The 26,301-nt window shown below is 44.4% G+C and overlaps 2 protein-coding genes across 2 annotated transcripts in view; both read right to left on the bottom strand.

Moving 5' to 3' along the window:
* tarbp1 (TAR (HIV-1) RNA binding protein 1) overlaps positions 1–1,517 on the bottom strand; it is a 20,572-nt gene extending 19,055 nt beyond the window's left edge. Inside the window, exons 1-2 of the mRNA XM_049009451.1 lie at positions 430–1,517; positions 194–291 (exon numbers count right to left, since the gene is read on the bottom strand). Coding sequence (XP_048865408.1) covers positions 194–291; positions 430–1,399 — 1,068 coding nt within the window. The 5' untranslated portion in view covers positions 1,400–1,517. The remainder of the gene's footprint in view (positions 1–193; positions 292–429) is intronic.
* Positions 1,518–2,259: 742 nt separating this feature from the next.
* Positions 2,260–21,065, bottom strand: zgc:172136 (uncharacterized protein LOC566376 homolog). Its single transcript, XM_049009518.1, has 14 exons — positions 20,929–21,065; positions 12,924–13,109; positions 11,632–11,722; positions 9,958–10,037; positions 9,363–9,439; positions 8,880–9,078; positions 8,570–8,725; positions 8,035–8,100; positions 7,229–7,297; positions 6,956–7,130; positions 6,606–6,845; positions 5,688–5,819; positions 4,649–4,719; positions 2,260–4,090 (listed from the first exon to the last, which is right to left on the bottom strand). The coding sequence occupies exons 2-14, from the start codon at positions 12,999–13,001 to the stop codon at positions 3,809–3,811; spliced, it is 1,716 nt and encodes a 571-aa protein (XP_048865475.1). The 5' UTR covers positions 13,002–13,109; positions 20,929–21,065; the 3' UTR covers positions 2,260–3,808.
* Positions 21,066–26,301: the final 5,236 nt, after the last annotated feature.

The following is a 26,301-nucleotide window of genomic DNA, read 5'->3' as shown; positions in this document are numbered from 1 at the left end:
GAGTCACATTATTTATGGATAACAACAATCCCACTTGCCAGTGGACAAAACAAAATCAAATAATGAGATCAAAGTTAAACAATGTGTCTCAAAACTTCTTTGTTAATGTTTTGAGACAGAAAGAAAAGGAAAATTAAACTGGCAAATGGCATGTACTTCTCACACATCATATGTGAATCATGTATGTCGCTACCTGGTTTTCATCAAGGGTCTCCATGATCAAGACATAGTCCTCCCAGAATTCCCTGAGAAGCTGGCTCTTCTTTGGTACCCATGTGAATAAACTCTGGTCTGCAAAAAAGTGGATTCAAATCCATATACTTGATAATGCAAAATATTGAAACATCCAATACTCGTAGTAAAGCCCAATATGACATGAAGTACCCTACAGTCCACACTCCACGGTGTTATTATTGATGGCAGGCTTACCTTCACGACATGCATTGCCACTGTCAAAATCGACGTTCTCTTCATCGGACAGCGCAACAGCCCTCTTTAATAGATACAAAGCCCGTTTGCGCGACACGCTGTCCCTGTGCGTCAATCCCGTTTGAACGATCTTCCAAAACTGCTGGGAGTGGTGTGCGTCAACATTAGCAGGAGAACCACTACTGGAATGAAACAGGTGGTCTGAAAGCGCAGTTAGACACAGCAAGACACGAGCTGTCACTGCTGGCGTGCCGTCGTTTTCGTGCCAGCAGTTCAGATCACCCAGAATGCGTCCCAACAGGACTGTTCTTCTCTCATCAGGGCAAGAGGTGTTAAGCAAAGTCATCAAAACGCGAACCAATATCTTCGAAACATCCGAATCGGAGCCGGCCTTGATGCACATTAAAGCGGATGACAGCACCGTCGCTGTCAGCTGCTCGTTAGACGAAATAATAGGTGTTAGAACAGTCAAGACTTCGATTGCCACGTCTTTATTTAGTTTTTTCTGTTCGGGGTTTTCTTCGCCTGCTTCATCTTCTGTCAGCTCCAGTACCGACAAAGTAACGTTTGTCAGCTTTTCCGACAGCTCTTCGTTACAAATCTTAACACAAACGCCTAACAGCCCGCACACAGCAGTAAGCAAATCCTTGTTTTTACCCCCTAGTTTACAGACAGACTCGTGTTCGCTGGATATTTTAAACAGGAGAGGCACGCAGTGTTTCCATGCTACATCCTCGACTTTCTTCTGGAACGCCGCTTCTCTTGGACATCCGGTGTGACAATTATTGGCTCCGATATTAAGTCTGTCTGACTCCTCGTAATGTAAACTACGAATCCCATCGATTAATACTGCAAGTTCTTCAACAAGCTCTATCTCCGGCCATGTGTCACTCGGCCAGCAAAGAGCGTCTAACACTAAATCGGGGTTCGAGCAGCTAGACAAAAGCGCATTAATTAAAACAGAAGGCATTTCACCCACGGTACTGAGACAACAATAGTGACTTTTCTACACGCACCGGTATTTAACACGACGAATTTCCACTTTTCCACATGGCACTCTGAATTGCGCAGGCGCCCTGTCGCTTTCTAGTGACGTTATTGTTTTGGACTTGTACGGAGTATTTGATAGGTCAATCGTGATTATTACGCGAGTGCGTTTAACATTCATATGAAGCGTTGTTTTGAGCGTAAAATACTTCTGAAATGATGTCACTTTAGCTTATGAAGAAGCTGGCACTACACTCAATCATATTTGTTTTGTTCAGCGCTTAAACTGGTGTGTATACCACTGTGATAACCTCAAATTACTTCTGAATAAATCGAAATAAGTTGTATATTGATCCATCGTTTTTCATTGTTGGTTTCTTAAGCTGTCGTAACCAAATAAACAATATAATAATATACTCGGGGCAGTCTCCGTGCCTGTCGCTGGTTTGAGCCCGGCCTCGGCAGAACACTCACATATTTGTGGGCCCTTGAACGAGGCCCTTAAACCCCAGTTTCATGGGCACCACTGCAGGTGACTCCAAAGCCTCCTCTCACCTGTCGGTGTGTCAGAGAGAGCAAGATGCAATAGGTGAAAAGAATATTTCCCCATGGGGATCAATAAAGTATCATTACATTGTAATTATCATGATTATTATTACTATTATTAATACTACACAGATGAATGAGTGTCCAAGTCATAAGGCTGTACTGTTTTTGTCTGTTTTACACATTAGTGCATTTTTGCAGTTTTCTTAATCATTCTATCAATGCTTATTCTACTTTGTTGAATTTTCTATATATAGAAATGTATAGTTGCGTATTTTCAGTGAACACATACACACAGTTTTTCCACAGTCATTTATTATATAATCGGCTCCTAAATCTGGTTGCCTTTCACTGAAAGGAGAAGATACAAAGTTTGAGTTGAGTTGAAATATCCAAACACCCCAGCTGCAAGTACACTGGGTTAAGACCAGGTTTACATTCTAGGATACAGAGCTATATAAAATAAACGTATATGTAAACAAAAAGGGTGGAAATATAGTAAACCTGACTTTTGTCTGTAACGGAAATAATGTTTGATTTCCAATTCAGGACAAATGTGGAGAAAAATAACTGCAAGGGGCCTCAGGTCTGTACATATAAATTTTGTATACAACACATTAATATAGATTGTGCAAACTTTGCACAATGATGAAGATTAGGTACAATAGAATATTAAAAAATACAAAACAGTAATAAAAAAAAGATTACGTGTCAATGTCAGTGTTAACATACTTAATACTGGCAATAACAATAATCCATAAGGGTGATGGTATCATTCATTACAACAATGAATGCTTTAATCAGTTATCAATAAATAATGTTATTATGGTATTAAAAAGAATAAGAAAGAATTAATTCCGGGAAGAGAAATTTCACATGTATGGATAGTTCTAGGGAGACCTGCAGACATTTGCGGCATCGACGCATTAAACGCACTTTCTCAATGGCAGGAAAACAGACAAGTGAAATCTGAAATCTTTATCGACTTCTCCAATACTGACATAATGATTAACAGTGACAAAAGTACAGTCTATCAATATTGTCGTTAAATGAAAGGGCACAGATGAAGTAGACCTATGGAAGAAACAAGGTATCATTTTCCCATTATTGCATTATTACAAATATTAATTAACAGTGACACCACCCAGAAGGAGTAGACAATGTCAGGCAGTGGTAACCATCAAAACCTTTGAGAGCACTGAACAGAATCACACATAAACCGATCTGCTGTGGCTCTCTATGTAGCCATCTGCATGCGATGCTATGTGCGGTTCGCCATGACAACTTGCAATTACCAAATGCAATTCCATCCAGTAAGCAATGCTTTTTTAATTTGTTAATGGTGGGTTTCATATTAGTAGGAAATTGAAACTATCAATTCGTTGAAACATGACTACATAAAAAAAATACATGCAATTATGAAGAATATGAATTACTGGAAAAAAAAAAACACTGAAACACACATAAATACAAAGAGTCAATACAAAGCGTGTCGTGGGAGGTACATGGTGACCAGCCATCCACGTATAATTCACACAACACAAGCTTCCTCCTGCATGTTCAAATGTATAGATTACTTGAATTTAAACCACTGTATCAAGGCAACAACAAAGCCTCTCTTTCACAGTATAATTTGTCCATTAGGTTACAGTCCTAAGTGGAAACACCTGGAAACACAATGGTGATTGTGGCTCGTCTGATGAACAAGGGTCGGCTTCCTTTCAAAGCCACACGCGCGCACACGTCCTCACAGTGTGTCCCTGTCACACCTACAACAGTTCCCGGCTCTCGCCGGATGCAGTAGTGAAAGCGATGGCCTCCAAGCTACAACAGTGTCTTCCAGTGCTCACAAAATAAATTCCAGCAGTTGCTCATCCCCCAGTGTGTCCAGAGACAGGCAGTTTGTGGACCTTCGGCCGTAGAAGGTGGTTTTGCCAGAGTTCTCGGCCGGGTAGTAGCTGTGGCCCACGGGGGAGTCCAACTGGGACTTCGGCAGCCCGAAGGTGAAGCTGTGGGAAGTATCAAGCAGATGGGAAGTGCCGAAGCGGGGAGGCTGCTTGATCAGGCGTACGTCATCCAGGCTTTGGCTGTGCCGGTCAACAGCGACCCAAGCCTTCTGCTTCAGCACCTGGGAGACACAGCGGCAGTCGTGGTAAGAAAAGATTCATGCTGCGCCTGCTGCCACCTGGACCAAGACCCAGAATTCCCTCCTCCAGGTCCATCAATATCATTATTTCATGCACGGCATTTTTTTCCCCATCAGTGCAGGCTAGAAAATCTCTCTGTTATCAATTTCATGTTTTAGTGGCCTGAATTTGCTCAGCTAAAAAGAAAAAAGACGTTGGTTTTGCTCCATTTGCTTGTAACGTGAAGACTTTTTGGGAACCGAGGCAACCACTGTGAAGGCAATTAAAGCTAACGGCACCGCAAAATGAAAGCGAAGGTGAAAATGAGTGTGGGGGTGTGCGGATATGCATAGAAACAATTCGAATTTTGATTAAGCAGCTGACTGAAGGGGGGGATATAAGCATAATTAACACAGATGCTCCACCATCTTTGCACAACAAATGAATGACTCGCCATCACAGTCCGACCAGCTAGTCCTGCAGAAAACATGGCTATGCTTTGGAGGAACCATACTGGGATCAGTTTAGGAGAATCATATCATCTCTCTCTGGGAACTGACCTCTTGCAGGGGGTCTGCGCTTCGCAGTTTCACCTGGCAGTCTGGCGTGTCAGCAGATTTCACTGTGCCGTCTGCAAGTAAGTCATAGTAGTAGGTTATGCGGAGGAAGTTCTAGATTATTGCTGTCTATATCCTCACCAGGACGTGAGATCTACTTTACAGCAACTTAAAGCAACAATTATTATTATTGATGATAATAAGAGGGGTGTAAATGATAAACTTCGCTATGATACGATTTGATTTCGAAACACATTTTGCAACAGCGATTCAATATCTGGCGATATCTGAAGCTTGAAAATATCAATCATGAATTAATGATTCAAATCATATTGCGACAGTCGATACGGTGAAATAAGCTGATTTTAGTGGAATTTGAATTAAAAAAAAAAAATTAAAAAAAACTTAATAACCGTTTTATCTTTCATTTTAACAACAGAATATGCTGAACATATACATCTCAAAAATACACAAAAAAAAATCTGCACAAACAACACCTGTCTTACTATCTGAAAATGCAGGAACTAGATTTCTTTGTGAGAGGTATTGTCACAGCCTTTACATTGTTCTGGCAGTGTGTTGATGTATCGTGATGGTTTAATAATATGAATGGATATTTATTAAGAGTCGATTAAATCATATCGTAGCCTTAACATGTCAATATATGAATTGTTGTACCTCTAATTTTTATTATTATTATTATTATTATTATTATTATTAATAATAATAATAACAACAACAACGACGACAACATATGAGTAAGTTCAGTTGGTATGTCTGATATACTTATATAATTGCTTCTAAGTACGTAGTTCCGCATTTAGCAGAGCTAAATTGAGTTTCACCAATCTGCAGAAAGGGGGCAGCAGAGACTCGTATTAATAATATGCATTATATGTTCCGTTTTGAGAATAGGAAATTCGCCTAGTTTCGCCATAACCTTGGTTGACAGACAGTAATGGCAGCAAGTCACGCAATAACATTCCAGAGTAATGAGCTGTAAAGGTGCCCATCTGCCGCAGGTCTAGCTCTACCATCTTACCTCCGTGTTCGGTCTCAGAGGGTAGGACTGGGCAGTCAACTGATACGCCCTTCAGCAGCTGGGCTAGGCGCAGTATCTCCTCAGGGTCATCCACAGACACCCCCTCGGTCTCGTCTACATTGAGCTCAGCCTCTGAAATGGACACGAAACGGTGAGTGAGTGGATAGAATACTGAAGAAACTCAAAACAGCTGCAGGACGCTAGTTTAAGCTCTACACATAACCAATTCAACTGTATAAGACATTTCTTTTTGTTGTACAGTACAGTCAGAGCCTTTATTGGTTACGTGATCTTTGTCCTAAACTTCAGGAACAGCAAATGTGCAGAATGTCATGTTCACACCACCAGTGACACAAGACTGTTTCATAATATTCACGAAGACAATGCTTCCCATTTGCCAATGCATAATTGACATTCCAGTTTGAATAGTTTTCTTGTCAGTCATTCTGACGTTTTTAAGTGCGGTTTACAAACACAAACACACACACACACACACACACACACACACACACACACAGGTTTGTAATAAAAAAATTGTGGGGACTCTCCATTTATTTCTAGGGGGAAAACTCTAATCCCAACATGACAACCTGAACCCCCACCCACCCCTTGATCTTAACCATAAGTAACAAACAAAATTCTTTCGGCATTTTTACTTTTTATTGCATTCACAGATTTTTGTGGGGACCTGAAAAATGGTCCCCACAACGTCAAAATAACAGGTTTTTATTACATTGTGGGGGACATTTGGTGCCCACAATGTAATACAAACACAATCCACTCACACACACTGAAATTTTCCTATTCAGCAACTTTGCTCTGGTTTATGGAATATTCATCCAGTTATTAGTGACTTACTGCATGTCAGATTTACCAGTTGCAATTCAGCAGGGTCAGCCATGTTAACAGCTCACTGACCTTCCTCCTCCTCTGACTGCGCCTTGCCGCCCACGTCGATACTAGAGCTGTGGGAGCTGTTGTGGCTGGCAGCCAAGCCAAAGAGTTTGGGGAGACCCTCTGCCAAGCCCTGCTGCTGGGTGTCCACCTCGATGCCCGAGCTGGTGGTGGAGCGCCGGGATAAGCCTGGGCTGCCGTCGCTTCCCGCAGGGTCCAGGTCCAGGTCGTCGCTGATGTAAGACTCCCGGTACCGCTTCTTTTCTGTCGGGAGGGTCAGAAGGTGCAGCGAAACTTGTTTCAGACCGTCCATCGCAGGGCTCCTTCATCCACAGATATGCTCATAACGTACAAAAACGGTAAAGCCTACTGACCCTCGCTCTCCTCCAGCTGCCGCAAGTGCCTCAGTACCGGCTGCAGGTTCATGTAGAGCCGGTGGCTGTTGCTCAGGTGCTGCAGCAGGTGGCGTGAGCGGAAAGGCGAGCCGGTGTAGTACACCAGCTTCCTGGCAGAGGGCAGCCCGTCCGGCTGGATTTCAAACTTCTTCCCCTGCAGATGGGATGAGAGCAATAAGCTCATAGCAAAGATGGCCGAACAATGCATCTCCATGGACAAAAAAAGGCTCCCGAATTTTCGGAAGAACACACCAGGAAGGTGAGGCGTCCCACGTTGAACCAGGGGAAGTCATAGATAAGCTGCCGCACGTTGTTCGCCTCCTGAGGGTGTAAAGAGGAGAAGGAGAGGGTGGGGGTTAGCACAGTGTGCGGGACTGAGTAAAATAGAAAAAAATGAGAACTGGAAAGCTACATCCATGTATCTAACCAGAGGACCAGAGGCAAGGAGTGGTTAAGGGGTGGGGTGTGGACTATTACATCATAATTAGAAATAATTACCACATCATCACAGCTGTTCTGGAATGAATGAAAAATGTTCTGTTCTTACAAAGCAGTTAGATCATAAGTTCAAATTAATCAAGCGTGACGGTTACCAGGGTGTTTAACAAGACATGAAGTCACGGGAAATCCAGAAGAAAGCCATTTTAATTTTACCTTAGATATTTGCAAAACTTGTAGTGACCCATTCGAAGGAGAATGTGGGAGTCACAGTTCAAGACAAGAGTACAGAGTGAGATGTGCTGACAGGCTCCTCAGGGCGGGAAGCCTAAGTGTGTTTATCGAGCAAATATATAACCGGGGGGGGCAGAGTCAGAGGCTTGACTCCAGGGTCGCCAGGAGGAATGAGCAATCCCACAAGCCAGTGGGGTTTTTGGTTCTGCATGGCCGGAGCTGTGATAGCAGCCCCCCCACCGCTAATCCACGCTGATGGCTACTGACTGACAGTTTAAAAACAGGAAGCTCCGATCTTAAATGGCCACCGCATTCCGTGCCTCCCTACCATTGGAAAGCTGGTGACGCCCGCCTCCCTGAGAGAAAACAGGAGCGCACAGGCTTACCTGATAAATCTGCATTCCTCGCAGGGTCAGGCCCAGCAGAGCCGAGCCCCTCTCCTCCTTCTTGTCCTATAGAATAAAGCAGGGAGGTAAACATTAAAACCTCTCTTAATAGAGGGGGCTTTAAATGTTTCACATTTCTGAGCCTGATCTGCTAAACATCAGGGATATTCAGAGCTCAAAGGGCCGATGGAGTCTGATGAACCTGAAAGGCCTTGAATCGTTTAATGTGCTGCACTGATAAGGCACCATGTAAGAGATTAAAGAGGTTCTGCCAGGACAAGGTGCATCGCAGCCTTTGATTTTAGAAAACAAAGCAGAGGGGGTTATAAATCCACGGGGATGAAGGTGGCTATCCTGAATCAGGTGGCTTAATGCTTAATCCTGAAGGATCTGCAGGCACTGCAGCCCAGACGGGTGCCTGACACCCATCAGGCCGCCCCCAAGATTACGGCTAATTACACACTCCGCTATCAGAGGGGTCAGGCTAGCCTCTCACCCCGGGCCCCACCAGCCCCATCTCCGTGTGACCCCTCACCTTCTGCAGTCTGTAGAAAGTGACGGGGACATCCTCGAGGCGGCAGGACTCGCGGATGAAGAGCAGAGTGGCGTCGCGGGACGACATGCCCCGCAGCTCACGGTGCAGCTTGGGCCCGTGCCGGAGGAGGTAATCGACACCACGCTTCGCCAGGATCTGTGGCGGCACGGGGGAGGGTCAGCGAGTCAGGATTGCGTGAAAAGGTGCGTCACGGTGGACATGACAAATGGTAAAGTCAGTCAACGCATACATTCCAGCTACATGAATTAGGTTACAGCTAGGTTACACTATCCCCCACTCTCGCCATTACCCAGGGAGGGAAGTAGTCCTTAGGCTGGAAGTAGGCTGCTCCTCCTTCATTGGGCCTGTAGTGCTGTGGGTGGTCCGGCAGGTCAGCCTGCAGGGCGTAGCCCGCCAGCTCGAAATACAGCGCCTCCTGCTGGCGGCACTCAGAGCGCAGCACACGCTCACGGATGTCCGAGTAATACAGGCGTCGTGCCTTCCGATCACTGGGGGAGGACAATGCTGGATGTGAATAGCTGGACTTTGCAGGGAAAATAAGACCCAAAGTCTTCGATTTGTTACCAAAGGTTTGCAGTTTAGTCAAAAATAGCACCTCGCAGTTAATAAACTTAACATGCTTAACCCGACTAGCTTTAGCCAAAAAAACAGAACAAAATGCTGAATTTTAAGCTGTGAAATTCCTCTTTAATAAAAGTGCCCGCTCAGCAACCACAGAGATAATTGCTGGTCTCAGTTACTTTTGTGGGCGGGGGGGGTGGGACACACTCACCAGATGAGCCGGCCATTCTCCACGTAGTACTGCACCTTCAGGCAGAACACCAGGGGCAGTGCTCGTCTCGGCGCCCCCTGCAGGGGGAGCACAGCGCTGACGCACGCTTTCTTTGATGCTGTTTATATGCGAGGGCTTTGGAACCGCAGTGTTTCAGTCCACAGTTTACACTGCCAGACCCACAGTATGACTGAACATGGTGTTTTCATTGCAGTTAAAGAGCCCCTTAACTATTAAAAGTCCAAAATAGCAGGGTACCGCCCCAGGAGGGGAGCGGTCTTTGGTTATGAAGGCTGGGTTCTCTCCCCTCTCCATTTTTACGTGGTAACTACCCACATGTGTAAAAAACGTTAGTGTGGATGTCGATTTTAGCATCTGCAGCTGTTAAACCTAGACATCCACCAATAAATCATGCTTACTATGTCTTTGAGATGGCAACAAAACAAGTATAGGCTGAAATGTCTCAGGAAAAGATGGCAATGTACGAGGCAACAGGGGAGAGTAGTTCTTTAGTACTTGGTAGCCTTAGTAGCTAGCAAATGTAGCTTCACCCATGGGTTGGAAAACACCGCAGGTGGAGTTCAGACCCCCTCACCTTCGCAGAGTCTTGCCTCCATTCTTTGGGGAAGTACTTGGTCACTTTTTCATCCAAGTCCACAAATATATGCTCATTGTCTGCACAAAACAAAAAGGAAACCACAAAAAAAGGACTCAAAAAATTCATTCAGACGGAAACCGGAACAGTCAGAGTAACGTAATCATGCGTGAAGACATACAATGGGATTAATTTGTGGAAAGACAACCCCCCCCCACCCCAGGCTCTGTTGGGTCGCTCTTCAGCGCAGGTCCCAACATGAAAAACCCTGTCAACAGTGCGTTACACATCGGAGCGCTTCCTCTGCACTCTGCTGACTGTCAGGTGTGCGGAGTTTTACGCAGATCAGGTGATGTTTAAATACGGCGTCTGCACGGCCGTGCCGAGGAGAGGATAAACAAAAGTGGGTGATGACACACGCCAAGCCCCTGTCAGCACTTAGCTAAAGGCTGTGTGCCAGGACCTGTGTGACAGACTCTCTCCAGATCACCAACACCCCCCTTCAGCACTGATCCCCCTCAATACTCTTTGGCCGTTCGCCTCTCACTCCTCTCTTCCTCCCTCATCCATCACTCCCCATCATCATCCATCTTTTACCTCCCTCCCACCCATGGACCCTGCCTCTTCATTTTGTTGTATTCCTGTCTCTCCAACTCCCACCCCCTCCCTAACGCCCCAGCCTCCCCCCCCCCCCCCCCCTCCATCTTTCTCTCTGCCCTTCAATGTCTTCCCAAGGTGGAGGAATGCAAGAGTGCATTCCAGTCTTAATTAAGTTAATATTGCTGGAATCTGGGCCAGAGTGAGTACTGGCAAGCAAACAGCAAAAACAAGAGCGGCGTTGTTTAAAGAGATGAGCTTAGCGGGATTACGGAGCTGGTGAGACGAGGGAGACGGAGAAGAGAGAAATGACCGCAGAGGGAGAGCTAGAAATGGGAAAAACTTAGCAAAAGATTACGCCAGAAGCGTTTACTTTTTTTTTTATGTTCAGCACGTTCTTGAGCTATCGTTCCATTTTCACAACACAAACTTCTTTGGCAGTTGTGTGAGGCTGGCATTTTCTGGGTAAAAGAAGGACTTTAAGAGTTTTCTTTTTGTTTGCGTGAGTGAATGGACACGCAAGTGTCTGACTGACTGGATTTGACGTCAGCTTACACACCTTAACTGACAAACCTGTCATAGTAAGAAAAGAAAAAAGGATTCATTTATTGGCAGGTGATGATGATTTTCGTTTTTGGTTAAAACTATTAAAGTTCAATGATAAGGTTCAAGGGTAGTTTTACCCTGCAACCCTAATTAGGACAGACGGATGGTAGATGAATGGACAAGACATTTTTTGTCAGGGAGGATATAGAGGTTTGCAGAGCGACATGGTTTCCAACATGAAACAGGGCCACAGTGTTCAGCTCCATGACGAACGTTACAGAATCAGTTATACGATGTGAACAATGATAATGTGACCTTGCGGTTTCTTTTTGAAGTTGTTGCCAGAGGAAGCAGGTGTAACTAAATACCTTCAAATAAGACCAGGTCACTGGAAGCCTGGTAAGGTATGCAAGTGCATTATCATTTACCTCTTCTGGCCTTAACCCTACAAACCCAGGAGGTCTTTGTTGTAAGGTGTCCCCCCCCTTAATGAGGTGATTGACAACATAGAGGCCAGGGGAGGGTACTCACCCTTCACCACAGTCAGGCCGAAGAAATGCAGCTCCTTCAGTCCGAGCAGCTCAGAAACGTGGCTCAACACTTCCTGGCCTGTCGTTTTTGCCTGTACGGGGGGGAAATGCAAACATTCATAAATGGGGGATAAGGGGAAATGCCCTCAGCTGATGGACATCTTCTACAATGACCTAATAATCCACGTCAGTAGAGATCAAAGCATATCTGGGTTTGGCCACATAAAGAACCATCTAAATACAGACAGGCATGCCCAAACATTCATAAACCAGACAGGCAGGCCCTGAATGCATTAGCGCATTATCACACCCACAAAAGCAAAAATAACTTGGAAAGGTCTCAGCACCGGAAACCGTGGCTAATCGACTCCTTTGACGTCCACTTCTCAGAACGTTCCCACAGAACGGAGCATAAATGTGACTGCGTTTCATCGTAAAACACTATACCGCCATTACAAGGACCGCCGGCCATCCGTCTCACAGTTACGCCTCCAGGTACGGAGCGTATGCAGTCATCTTCCATGACACAAGGAACAGATATTTCCAGTTAATGACTGCAATAAGAAATTCCTCTCGATACAGAACGCACACTCCCTTTGAAACTCTCCTTAACGTTAGTTTTGCTAATAATAACCTAAATGAATCACATTTGCTGAGATTTTACAATACACTACCATCCCTGGACCGCCCCGTAGACCATCTGACAGCATGGACAACCTCACAATGATGTATTTCATATTTTATATATTTGTACAGTACTGTGCAAAAATCTTCAGTAATCAAAGGAAATGTTACAAGGTATTTATCTGGGGAGTAAGAGTGTATTTGCTCAGAAACAAAAACACATTTATCATTACAGGATACGCAGATTAACACTGACACAATAAAAACTAACAGGAATTTCTTCTTTTCTCCAAAAAGTTACCGATATCTTATTGGATGATTAGACGAACGCTGCTTTTTCCCCAAACCCCTCCTCAAGGGCACCTTAGCCAAACCATGTATACGTTACATTTCATCACCAGTTTAATATTAATAATTTTTAAAGTGGTCAATGATGTATTCATTAGCCACACAAGGTGTGCTAGTGATCAGGTCAAAAAACACAGTCGTGTATTGGACGGGTGCAGCAAATAGGAGGGTGATTTGATGTAGAAATATGAAATGGCTAAGCCGACACACTTCGACAGAGATTAAGCAGGTTCTACCACAACATGAAGATCATTTAAACATCATTGTCTTTGACGTGAAGCTGGTTCTGAAACATACTGAGAATGAGTGAGAGTCACTCACCCCCACGGTGACCTCCAGCTGCTCCTTGTTGGGCAGCAGGACGCACACAGTCCTCTCCGGCTTGGCCGGGATGGACATCTTCCGCGTGTTGGGGTCCAACACTCCCCGCAGTCGGTTGTCTCGCTGACGCTCCTGCTTCTTCACTCCTCAGACACACTCAGAAGTGTGCCTCCTTTCATCTCCTGTCTGAAATGAAAGAAAAGAGACATTGAAAAAGGCTGCCATAGACAGAATAATAATACGTCACGATCATACCGCAGGCCTTATCGTACCATCATCAAGCAGGTATGCAGCACAGGTGATACACATTTTGCTTAGCTGTTGGTAAATCATGGTGCAAAGTGCCCTTTACCCCATTTCTGATTAACGCCAGCCTGACGCCACCACAGCGGTCAGTTGGCGGCTGAATCTCCTTCATGTTCCCTGGCTGGGAGAAAGCCGGGAGATGATAACTGGTTCAAGTCTAACTTTCGCTGCCGAGGTTAAACATTGACAGGATTCCATTTGGCCTAAACATAAAACTGTGAGAAGTATGGGGGGGGGGCATCCAGGCATGAACAAACAGCAGGCAGACAGCACATTCCTCACACCGTCTGACTGATAGCCCTCAGCCAGCCCCTATGCATAGCTGCCCCTTGAGATCAGCATAGCGTTGCCAATGAGGCTAAAGCTCTCACTGAAACATCACAATTACACCTCAGAGGTGTCTTCGGGGAAAGAACATGGAACAAAGACTGTTTATGTGCAGCACGACCAGACGACGGCATTCTGCTAGACCTCGTGTGTCACATGGTCCATTTTCCAGGTGCTACTGCATGGTTAGTTATCACTGCAGGGCAATGTATCCTGCTTTTATGTTGACAGAGCTTGGCAGGAAAAACCATGGCTACATCCAAATCTATGGATTCTGTAGAGTGATAAGCTGTCTGGCTCTGTCCCGGCCATCTTCGGGCACCTGGCACCGTCCCGGGTGCCCGGGTCTGTCCCAGCCATCTTCGGGCACCTGGCACCATCCCGGGTGCCCGGGTCTGTCCCAGCCATCTTCGGGCACCTGGCACCATCCCGGGTGCCCGGGTCTGTCCCAGCCATCTTCGGGCACCTGGCACCATCCCGGGTGCCCGGGTCTGTCCCAGCCATCTTCGGGCACCTGGCACCATCCCGGGTGCCCGGGTCTGTCCCAGCCATCTTCGGGCACCTGGCACCATCCCGGGTGCCCGGGTCTGTCCCAGCCATCTTCGGGCACCTGGCACCATCCCGGGTGCCCGGGTCTGTCCCAGCCATCTTCGGGCACCTGGCACTGTCCTGGGTGCCCGGCTCTATCCCGGCTCCCTTCGTGCGCTCTATTCAGGTGTCCAGCCATCTTCTGACTGTTTCACCCCACAGCAGAACAAACACTGCCTAAAGCAGACTGTCACCTGACCATAGCAGCATCCTGTATCTCATGGTTAACATATCAATCCTGATTTTGCCCCATGTCCCCACTGCTCCTCCCAAGCAAAGATATCCAGTTCCCTGCCTTCTACAGGAAGACCAGGCAAGGTCCCAATCTGCGGTATTAAGAGAGTAAGACAGGACTGTTTTGTCCATGAGGTGAAGCCACTATTTACAAAGTAAATTAAGTGATATATCAATGACAGCTCTGAACTGTGTTTTATAAAAACAACAGATCACCTGCTGCTCTTCCCCAGTAACAACAGGCATCATGTTTCCAATCCACCACTTTCCTATGCCCAGGGAAAGCAGCCCCCTGCACAGAGCTTAAAATCATATGGTTCTTATAACATCACAGCCTTAGCCTGAGCCAAAATGCAAGGCTGCAAACTGCACAAATGAGGGTTTGTAATTAACCTAATTAGTGCTCATTAACACTTGCCAATGACATGCAAATTCCTTAAGGGGCAACATGGTGGCAAATCTCCTCTTAAAATCCATGGCCTTGAGACTAATTACACGGGGGGGGGGGGGGGGAGTAGACTAGCGCTTCCCAGCATACTCCCAAAAACACAGGCAAACCTAAATCAACATTATGCCATGGATTTAATACCTTGTTAATCAAAGAAAGGGAAGGTTAATTAATGGCTGGAGAATGTTGCTCTTTTTATTACTGTCGTTAAAAGGATGTGAAATGCAAAGACATTATAAATACAGTACAGCATGGCACTCACACTATAAGGAGCAGAAAATTTTTGCCCAAAAAAAATAGCAACATAGCTATAAGTTTAATTTATTATAATAGCTATAACAATTTATACCTAAAATAATTTTCCAAGAGTTGTCTTATTGGTGTCTTTAATAGGTTTATTTTGCATTTCAAGTGGAACACTTCTCTGGGTCATCAAAATTGAATTTTCTGGTTGCGGCAGATGGATGGCCATTTCCGGAGGGTGGGACTGGACCGTATATCTGCCTGGGGGGGGGGGGTCGCCGGCCAGGATCCTGAGGACTTTCGCTGAGTGGTGGGTTCGGCAACGCACTGCATCACCGTTTGCTCCCCAACCTGACATGACCTGACCTGACCTGAACGCTAGAGGTGTAAATTTCAGGCAATTCAATTGCAATTACTGAAGCAAGGATTCAATACATTGGAAATCTTTCATGATTTGATTCAGTTAAACAATTATTAGATTACTTTGATAACCTAAATTAGTTATAACTTCACTGAATAAAAAAAAATACACAAAATTACACACTATTAACAGAACACAAATATAGCACAATCGCTGTACATTCCTTTTTATTGTTATTATTAAAACAGACAGAACACACCAGTATAAAACTGCCAAAGACAGTAAAGGAAGTGCTCTCTGATTGGTGGCCAAAACAGATGGTAAAACGGAATGATGTTACATAATTTTTTTTTTTTAATTCCGCGGAAAAGGAAACGCCATTCTGTGAGCCATATTGAAAGCTGAATTATAAAAATGTCATGGGCTGGTACTTTGAGACCCCATGAATGAGCTCACAACATCCCTCGTCCTCCACTACAGAAAATGACTGATCACACCATGCAATCATCTCTGTTATTTTTGCACGTGTGTCTTTAGCTCTGGTGCCACTAACTTTGAATAATAATTAAGTTTAAATATCGTCCGGCAATATCGGCCAAGGTAAACACACTGGACCGATACAGATATCTTGACCTTTAAAGAATATCAGCCAATGCTAACATGTTAACCATTACGTTGTGCATCTCCAAAACTATTTTTTTTTAGTTGGGTAGCTGTTGAGCTACCTCAATGTCTTGATCGATGCTACCTTAGCTTGCAAAGGGAATGACTTTTTTGTGCTGCAAAACAGAGACATTTCCCAAAAACATTGCAGCGCCAAGATGATCTTAATCATTACAGAAAGTTCTCTGCACTACAAAACAGGTGCCAGTTTCCCAAAAGCTCTGTAGCTCAAAGTTCGTCAAGTACAGCTTCCGTTATAAATATTAATGAACCCTAACCCTGCCATCCTATGTTCTGGAAATTTGCGTGTCGGTACCCCTGCTTTGTAAGTCTACCTGCTGCATATGAACCTCAAACTAGGGGTAGTTTACCTGCAAAAAAAAAATAAAAAATCAATTCTGACAGATTGTTGCACCTTAATAATTGATTCATGCATCCTGACACCCTAAACTGAATGCAAGATCAGTCTCTGTTCTGAGGCAGGTGACCTAAGGCTACTAGGTTCACTGGGATTTAAACAGGGGCAGCTTGACAGACCTGGGAGGGTTCTGAGTGCAAGACGTGCTCCCTGGGAAGGTTCCTGCAAAGTGTTCTGTTAATAGTATGACCCAGTGGTCATCATCCCGCATTCTGCTCGAAACCTGGCAGTCCTGAGACCAATCATACCACAAATACAAACTAACAGGTCTACGCAAGCACACTAATTTACATCTCTTCATATAGTACAGATCCAGTAATGAGGGGTAAATGTAGAGGCAGGGCACCGATGGTACACTGTTAAACTGCAGAGAAGTGACACAACTCACATGAAATATTGATGCCCTCGGAAAGGAAAGAAGCGATCACGGAGGCAAGCGAGCTCACGCAGCTTCTTGGAAATGCTCAAGATGAGCATTCACAAACAAGCCACAGGTGCCTTCGGCCGTGGATCTGGGGACGTGTCTAAGGGAAGTGACGGTTAGGAGTCAGGCTAGGCTGGGCGAGCACCCAAGCACACAGCTATCCTCTGAGAGAGAGAGAGAGAGAGATGCACAGAGAAACTGCCAATCACCCGTCACACTACGCCAGCCCCTGCATGGCGAGCGAGGCCACTCTGCAACACCAGCGCATTGTCGAAATTCCCCATGAATATGACCCTAGGTGCAGAATGGCAAAAATGGCCGAATGACAAGTGAGGGGCACTTTCTGGCAGGAAGCACATAGCGCGCCTAAAACAAGCTGAAAGTGCGGGGAATGTCCCGCCTCACTCGGGCCTGCACGGACTTGTGCGGCCTCAAAGTAAGCTGAGACATACATGGCAGTTGCTCTGACAAAAAGATGTGTTCCTGCTATTTTCTTTCTCCACCCTGTCACCAGAAATGAGAAGCCCGCTTGTGTGTGACTGAATGTGTTCCCTTAAAACTGCCGTAGGGATGCCAAGCTCATTAAAGGACTAATTTCAGGAATTTCCTCTCAGCGAGATGCTATAGACTATTTATCCCACACTATAGTTACACCTCAGTGATCACGGTGATTGAGATGGTCCAGCCTGTAATTACGTTGCTGGCAGGAACCGCAGAGCTGCAGCCTCTACCACTCATAAGCTTAATGTAAATTACAGATCTCACCCTCTTGAAGCAAAGACCATCCTAATTTATGCAAAAATGCACAGTTGGGCACAAAGGAAGAGCGGAGAAGATAATTACCCTAGAAATGTCACCAAAGTATCCATAATTGAACTGTTAGAACAGCATAAATCCTCTTAATAAAGATACCTAGTTCTAAATAGTTGATTAAAATGTAAATTGATATAAAAAGTTTACATTTTAAGATGATCTGCAACAATGTAAAACCAAGACACTACAGATGCATCCTGAACTACTGGGTCGCTGGTCACAGAAAGAGGGCACAAACCACCCTTAGGGCACTGACAGGGGCATCCTACAGCCAAGGTGTGCAAGGTGTAGCTCCATGTGCCGAGAGGGAGGGAGCAAAAAAAGGGAGAGAGAGAGAGAGAGAGAGGAGAGAGAGAAGAGCAGAATGGATTAACACCCAAGTCAGGAGGCCAGGAGAAGGGCAAGAACCTGAAAAACGAGGCTGTGGGAGGTGATCGTGCTGCAGACTACCTTCAGCTACGCCTACTGCAGAACAAAGGTGGAAGAATTTTACAGAGAAAATCCAGGGAACGGGGGGGCCCTGCACGGACCACTTTGTCAGGCAGGCCGATTCAGAGGTGCACTCGGTCATGGGTGGCTGCAGCACTGTGACCAATGGACTTTGGGCCCCCTGAGTTTTATGCATGACTTTTGCTGTTTACCCCTCCACCCACCCATACACACACACACACATTTTTTTTTGATGACTTTAAAACTAAACCTGACTCACTACCGTGTCAAATTCGTCGCATGTGTGTTGAACAGAGAGGACGGTCCAGTTAACTGCACGTGCAAGGCCTGCATTCGCAAAGCAGAGGCCTTTCGCAGACCTGCATGTACTGCTTCATTTTACAACTACTTAATGCACTCTTACCCAAAACAAGCAACGTGTCACCACATGAAAATACAGCAGCTGCATGAAAGGTTGCTAGGGAGATAACAACAGCACATGCAGGTTTCCACATAAATTATTAAGCAAAAAGATGGTGACAAATGTATGGTATTATTTGGTGGTTGCTCAACAGAAGGTTTTACTTAAATTACTTTTAGCTAGTGTTTATAATGAGAAATTTTATCAGAGCATTAAGCTAGTGCAATTCTGGACTCTCAAGATGTTTCTTACCTACTGCAGCCCCTACTATTGATCCACCTGAATTGCTGTTTCATAAAGTGGTTATAAAGACAGTCTTAGTGGTGATAAAACTACTAAATCAGCCTGACTTTATTCTTGACAACAACCGACACCACTAACACCATGCTGTAATTGCCCTGAATTGCGTTATCACAACCACTCCAAAATCTCGAGGAATTTGCAGGAAAAGGCCACCTGTGTGACCTGGGTGGAACCAGGAACTCTAGCGGTCCATCTAACACCTCCAGATTGCGAGCATTCCAGTGGGATCAAGCTGGAGATTCAAAAACCGGCAGCAGCAGACTGGCATTAATTACCCGCTACAAGGTCCATAAGCCCTGCGGCTATAATTACAGAGCTATAAAGATGGAAATCACCAAAAATAAAAAAGCAGAAATCTCACACACGCCAATCACCACCTTGCTAGATCAGGATTTATTGTATTGGTGTGAAAGATAAACTCAAGGTAAATTCAAGCGGCCAAGAGAGGAAGACTTAAAGGATTTAAAAGAGGCTTTACAGAGGGAGGGGGTGGCAAATCTTTGCTGAAAGCTTGGGGTCATGTTTGCCTTTGTTTTTAACTACTGGAGCAGAACCGGGAGGGGAGGGGGGGCTTTTCAGAAACCCCTTCTGTAAACAGCATGTCTGCCCACAAATTTGTGAAGACGAGGAGGGGGCTTTGGCCGTCATCGTCATGCTGGCAGGCGCCCTTATCCCGGCAAAGTGGCATACTTACGGAATTACATAGCTCCACCCTCAGCAGCATAGCACGTTTCTCAAGGCTATCAGGGCACTGCCCTTTGCAAGCCACAGACTAGTAATCTTCTGGTCAGTAGCCCAGATTGTTTAACCATATAACCACCTGTTGACCCACCTGCCATCCAGTTTTAGGTGGCGAGTTCAAAATATTTCCTTTACCTCACTGGCATAAACTGATTAAGTTTCTTCATTGCGATAGTATTTAAAATAATGAAAAATATTACTGCTGTATGTGCCATTACCTCTACTGTCAATGTTTGGGTTTGGGCTGTACTGGAATTAAATAAACAAACATCCACATTATTATTATTATTATTAGTAGTAGTAATAATAGTAATAATAATAATAATAATAATAATAATAATAATAATAATAATAATAATAAACAACCCTGGACTTTCGGTTTCGCCGCGATAATTTTTGCTGTCCCAGAAACCCATCAGGGATAAAGCCCGTTATGGGCAGTCCAGTCCTGCTTACATACCAATATACTTTCTTCGCTACTCCATTGACGTATGATCCAGGATAACATCAAATTTGTACCGACTACTATCAGCCAAAGAATCGTTATTATTTCAGCAGTGTAACTGGTCTTACTGGGTTCTGTACTGCCACTCACCCATGCAATGAGTTACTCCGCCAGGACTACCGAAATTAGGAGGAAAATGTCTTCCTTACACGGTATTTACTTAGAAAGAAGCACAGAGGAATTTCTTAGGTAAAGCACCAAACCGAAAAGTCAGTTATGTCACAGTGCTTGAGCAATGACAGTAAATCATCCTTAACGGGTATATGTGTAAACATTCAACAAACTCGTCAGGCAGATATAATGCTTTTCATCTGAATTGATGGGACTGATCAAACGCTTTGGACGGGAGCTTTGAACTGCAATACAGGTGGAACTGATGCATATGCGATTAACGAAACACATGCAAAATATAGGAAAACACACAGCTAAATTTTTAAAGAAATTATGAAGTAATCCCAAATCTTGAGAGATATCTCATATAGAAGCACACGATAATCCCAGCAGAAAAGAAGTTCTTTTGCTACAGTGGACCAGACATTAGGGTTTAAAGGCAGACAGAGCAGCGCAGGGCCGGCTGAGAACCCACCTGTCTCGGGGTAAACGGTTCATCCCCACCACAACACGAAAGACCCCAGTCTCTCGTCGGGGACTCACACCGTAAAACTATCGAATTGTTGCATTACGTGAATGAAATGCAATAATGAAATCACCACACATGACAGGCACAGTCCGAACTCTGACTTAAGATCTGTAAGTATCAGAAACGATCGTGAGTACTCACCGAACACAAATCTGCAAGGAGTGTCTAGATGACCTATATAAATTTAGCAATCGTTCCAGTGAGCGCTTACAAAGCCGTAGGAACACACCAATTCACACGCCCTCACCTAACCAGCAACTAACAATTCCTCAGTCTGCAGAACTACTGCGCTGTCTGGAGTGTACCACTAAGGTCTCATGGGGGGGGAGCTCCCTCTTCAAGGGAGCTTCAGTGTAATTCCTTTTATTATCGTTTTGAGAATAAAATTTTTATTTAATCAAAGATTGTCATAGTATATTAGAAATAATATGTTACATTTCATTTATATCTTGAACAGTCACAGACCAAGTTGAAAACAGAAACAAAACAAAGCTTAAAATATTTCGTTCCCCTCTGGTTATTGTCTATCGTCTGCTGCGATTTTCAAAGTGCATAGTAAACTATGTTGTATGTGTGTTTCGTCGACTGTCTAGCGGCGTGTTGTTCTTGTTAAATCAACAATGATTTAGTTAATACTTTTCAGTTGCTATTTTTGCATAAGTGCATTTATGAGCATCAGGAGTCAAAATTACGATAAGAATGTTGGAATGTCAAAATCTGAAGGCATTATCAGGTAAAGCAAGGATTGGGGGGAAACAAAACCAACGCACTTGCTGTTCTGGCAGCCCATCACCCCATTCCCACAGAGCGTGTGCTGATTCCTGTTATCCACAGCCAACAGAAAGCACACATGACTCAATATAAGCTTTCCCGCCCCATAACGACGCTGGGTGTGTACAGTCGGTATGGACAGGAGAACATAGGTCCTGGGTTTGTATGGGTAGGAGGACGACATAGAGATGGTAGTGTGTTTAACACATGCTCACTACCCGATTCCCTCTTATCTGGAAATACCACAGAGCAGGACTTGGACATTCCTGAGATAGGAGAGCCGCGTCCCACAATTTAACACGATTGTGTAAACTCGGTTTAATAACATTGAGTCAGCATGATATGACACATCGGTCATCTGACTCCATTTCCCTGACGGTACAGTTGTTGATTTGTTTCCTGTTCTTTCAGTGAAACTCGCTTTTTTAATTCCTATACATTGGTTTAATGCTAATAAATATTAACAATAAGACGACATCCCAGAATCCCAGCCTCAGCAAAGCCCTTAACCCCCAACAGGTGGCTGCCCTTCACAGACAAGAGCAAGTTGAGGGAGGCGTAAAAAAGAATTTCCCCATGGGAACAATAAAGGATCGATTATTATTATTATTACAATACCAGAGGCATTTAAGTAACTGACTGAGTCTATATCTTACAATACCCTAATAACAATAAAATGATGAAATAGCTATGCTCTGTACAGTCTGGTATTGTCCTCTGATCTTAGACTAGTTAAGCAATTTGCCTCTCCATGCTTTCGCTGCTGTAAATTCGTCCTGCCCCATCCTTATGAGATTGACACCTTAAAACCAGTCTAACTGGGAACTGTACGACAGGGGCGCTTACTTCAAAAGTGCTGCCTTTAAGGCCTGTGTGTCTTAGCTTCGTTTGGCTGTCACCCAAATAATTATATCATTCCTCTGGTCTCTCATTAATTAGTTGTAAATAAGTGCTGGAGTATGAACTCAAGACTCTAATATCTGTTTCCCCATACAGGTGTGATGGGCATGAAGTAACGGTCCAATACATCCATTATTAATTAATTATTAATAATGTCGTCGTGGGGTTTCCTCCGGGTACTCCGGTTTCCCCCCACAGTCCAAAAACATGCTGAGGCTAATTGGAGTTGCTAAATTGCCCGTAGGGGTGCGTGTGAGAGTGAATGGTGTGTGAGTGTGTCCTGCTATGGGCTGGCCCCCCATCCTGGGTTGTTCCCTGCCTCGTGCCCATTGCTTCCGGGATAGGCTCTGGAACCCCCGCGACCCAGTAGGATAAGCGGTTTGGAAAATGGATGGATGGATGTTTAAATGAGAATCAAATACAACTAGCATTTCTGCTGGTCCTTCACGTAAATTATTTCTATCCAACCAGTAATCCAGCACAGGGTCACAGGGGTCCTGGAGCCTTCCCAGCTTCCACAGAGCACAAGGCTGGGGAACAACCTGGATATGATGCCAGTCCATCACAGCCCAGGTGCCCAGAGGAAATACACACAACATGGAATCCTCAGACAGAGTGGGGCCAGAATTCAGAGCCCAGCGGTGAAGCAACAATCCAACTCATGGAGCCACTTAAATAAATGATGTGCACTTTTTAGTATAAGTTATATTACAAGTTATGCAGCAGAAATTTCACTGTGGGAGCAAAATTTTATATAGTTTATAGTATAAACTTTATTTAAATAGTTATAACTGCTTGCATTATTTGAGGTCTTTTGACAATATTGTTAAAAAAATAACAAAAAAAGAGATAGTTGATTAATGGGAAGAATGAAATTTTACCTTGAGATTAATTTAAGTCAGACAAAGTTAGGATCTTAGCGATCGCATTTCAAAATATCCTCAGATGACGGTAAATCAGATGTTTAGATCCAGCTAAGCCTTTCAAAAATATTTTCTTTGGAGAAATTATGTGAGTCAACCTGTAGCTATCACTTTCGTCTTTTTTCAACTTTGTTTTAAAGATATAAATCAGAAAGGGTAAGATCTTTCTTGTGGGAGGTATTTATCTAAATGACATATTTCCGCTGGACTGAGTAGTATCTTTTCTGAGGTAAGGGCTTGCGTGATTGTATGATTCAGTTCAGCCAAAAGCGATGATTGAACACTGCCACCCACACTAGTAAGTGAGAATCACTATTAATTGTGATTATTTCTTAATTTAGCCCACACATAATTTACACTTGATTTACATGGTAAAAGTTTTTTGATCATATCAATATTAACTGTGTTGATATTTTTGTAATTAATGTAAGAACACAGGGCTGTAATGGCAGTTACCCAAGAATGCATGGGTAGTGGAAAGGCGTCCGTCAGCTCTGAGGGAGGGGGAGACGCCGGTGGTTTTGTGTGCACTGCTCAGACAGTTCTGCATGCCGCGCTCCCACCTGGCGTTCCTCGTCTTGCCACTCGACTCCCCTTAACAGCCAGATAAGTATAGCGGGCCATTGTCTCCAGTTTCTGGCCTGCAAAAAGATGAGCTCTGCACTGCCTCTCTCTTTTACCTCTTGCCCTTTGACCCCACCCTCCCCCGCTTCTCTGTCCCCACACGGTTCAGTGTCCACCCTGTGTTTGGGCACACATGACATCATCCCATAATGCCGCTCTTCTTTCAATGGGGTGATTGGAGGCAAAAAGGTAGGGGGTGTGGGGGTGGGGTTCACTGAGCTGTTTGCATCGGGCACACTGGGTTTCCATGGCAATGTGGCATTCCAGTGATCAGCTGTTTGCGGGAGGTTGCTTGCGGCATGATGCTAGTTTGGTCTTTTTATAACCTGAGAAACAATTCAGCTTAATTCAGGACTCAGGAAAATGCGGTACACACAATTTTATCACTTTGTGAACAACAAGTGAAACACCACCACCCTCAAAAAACCCTTCAACACACACAGAGACATGCCAATCTATAAAATAACACTTCAAATAAAAAATGTTGGATTAAATACTTCAGCCCATTACTCTCTTCCTCTTTAAGCACCATCCTATCCGGACTGCAGTGTTTGGAGTGTCATGCTACAGCGCCACCTTGTGGGTGACTGGAACCACTATGAATTCGTTTCCATATTTTCCAATATGATTATTCTTCCAAAAATGTACACAATTAAGATGTAAGAAAGCTGATATATGTTCAAATTCTTCACCTCGCCATATATAACTTTTAGTTGTTAAAAAAAGACAGTAAATAAAATGTTTCAAATTTGTCACCGATGAACTGAAATGTCATTCGCAATTCTGTTAGCGTGCTTCCACCTTGTGTCCAAAGTAATGTACTGCAGATTTATGAAAACAACGTTTTGCCGGTGCAGATAGATATTTTGTTAATCCAACAAAGGTATTTACGGGTTTACAATAGCACCACAACACACACTGTAATAAACATTAAAAATGACAAAGTTTTACATAGAATTATGTAGTAATAAATAACTAAATACTTAGTATTGCATACTACAGCATGCAGAGGGTAAAAGTCATTGTTCAGTACAGGCTGCAGTTAGGCAGTGCTCTGCATGTCCATGCTGTTGCCCCAGCACATCTTTGCAGAATGGTCTGCACTGGCAACAACAGACTGTTGGAAGGCTGGTGGGGGTGACCTGCCCTGACCAAAGGACCAGGAAGCTGAGAAGACTTTGCCCCTTTAAGGTAGGTATAGGTCGTCGGTCCTTGTTATCCCTCTCAGGACATCTCTCCATATTTGTATATAAATATGTAAAAGTCATCAATGTGATCCATGTCAATAGTATAATCCGTTGGACATTTATGGAGTTGATTTGGTTATGTTTTGGTCTCTTTCTACATTAAATTTAGAAATTAATAATCTCTCACGAAGTATAGCGCAGTGGCCCTGAAATCCCAGAGCATGTCAACATTAATACAACTCAAAAACATAAAGATGATACAAAAACATCAAGACAAAAAAATACGCACATTTCTTTGTAAAAATGTGTTGCATTGCAGTTTTTAAAATGGAAGTGCTCCGTGCCACAGGGGGCAGTATTCAGCCTGCTGATCAAGGTTCTACAACCTACAGAATTCAGATAGAGAATATAAGAAGTACCACTAGGCTGCGATGGTATATCCATATATTTTTAAACGAGGTATAGGATGACACAATACTGTTTATATCCATACATATCTTGATAATGTAGTTAGCAACTCTGCTTTTGGGTAACACCCCCGTTCAGTTAGCATCTCAAGGGAATTTGATGTAGAGGAAAAACAAAGGATTATTGTCATTTTTCATATGTGGTAACATCAGGTCAGGTCAGGTCAGGTTGGGGAGCATGTGCTGTTACAGCGTGCTGCCGCACCCACCACATAGCGACACACCTCTGGATCCCGGCTGGCGTCCCCCCAGGCAGGCACACGGTCCAGTCTCACCCTCCGGAAATGGCCATCCATGTGCCGCAGCCAGGTCTTACGCGGGCGTCCCCTTGGCCTGGTCCAGCCACTTGGGTCCTCAGCATCGAGGATCCTGCGAGCCAGATTACCCTCAGTGAAGAACATAAATGACGCTCCCTTACAATGCCCGTAATGTGTCTCATTCAGGAATAGCAACTGCTCTTTCGCCACAAAGTTAAAACAGCGGTACCCAAGGATTCTCTGAAGAGACACAGTACCAAAGGAATTGTCTCAGCTCACTGGATAGCGTCCATGTCTCACAGCCATACAGCAAGACAGGGAGCACCAGTGACGGCGACCCGCAGCCCTTGACCCTTCGCAAAGTCAAGGACTGTGGAGCCACTCT

The sequence above is a fragment of the Brienomyrus brachyistius genome, chromosome 3 (genome assembly GCF_023856365.1).
Source record: "Brienomyrus brachyistius isolate T26 chromosome 3, BBRACH_0.4, whole genome shotgun sequence".
Classification (NCBI taxonomy): Eukaryota; Metazoa; Chordata; class Actinopteri; order Osteoglossiformes; family Mormyridae; genus Brienomyrus; species Brienomyrus brachyistius.
Note: the sequence above shows the minus strand (reverse complement) of the source record. Positions and strands in the feature narration are given on the sequence as shown.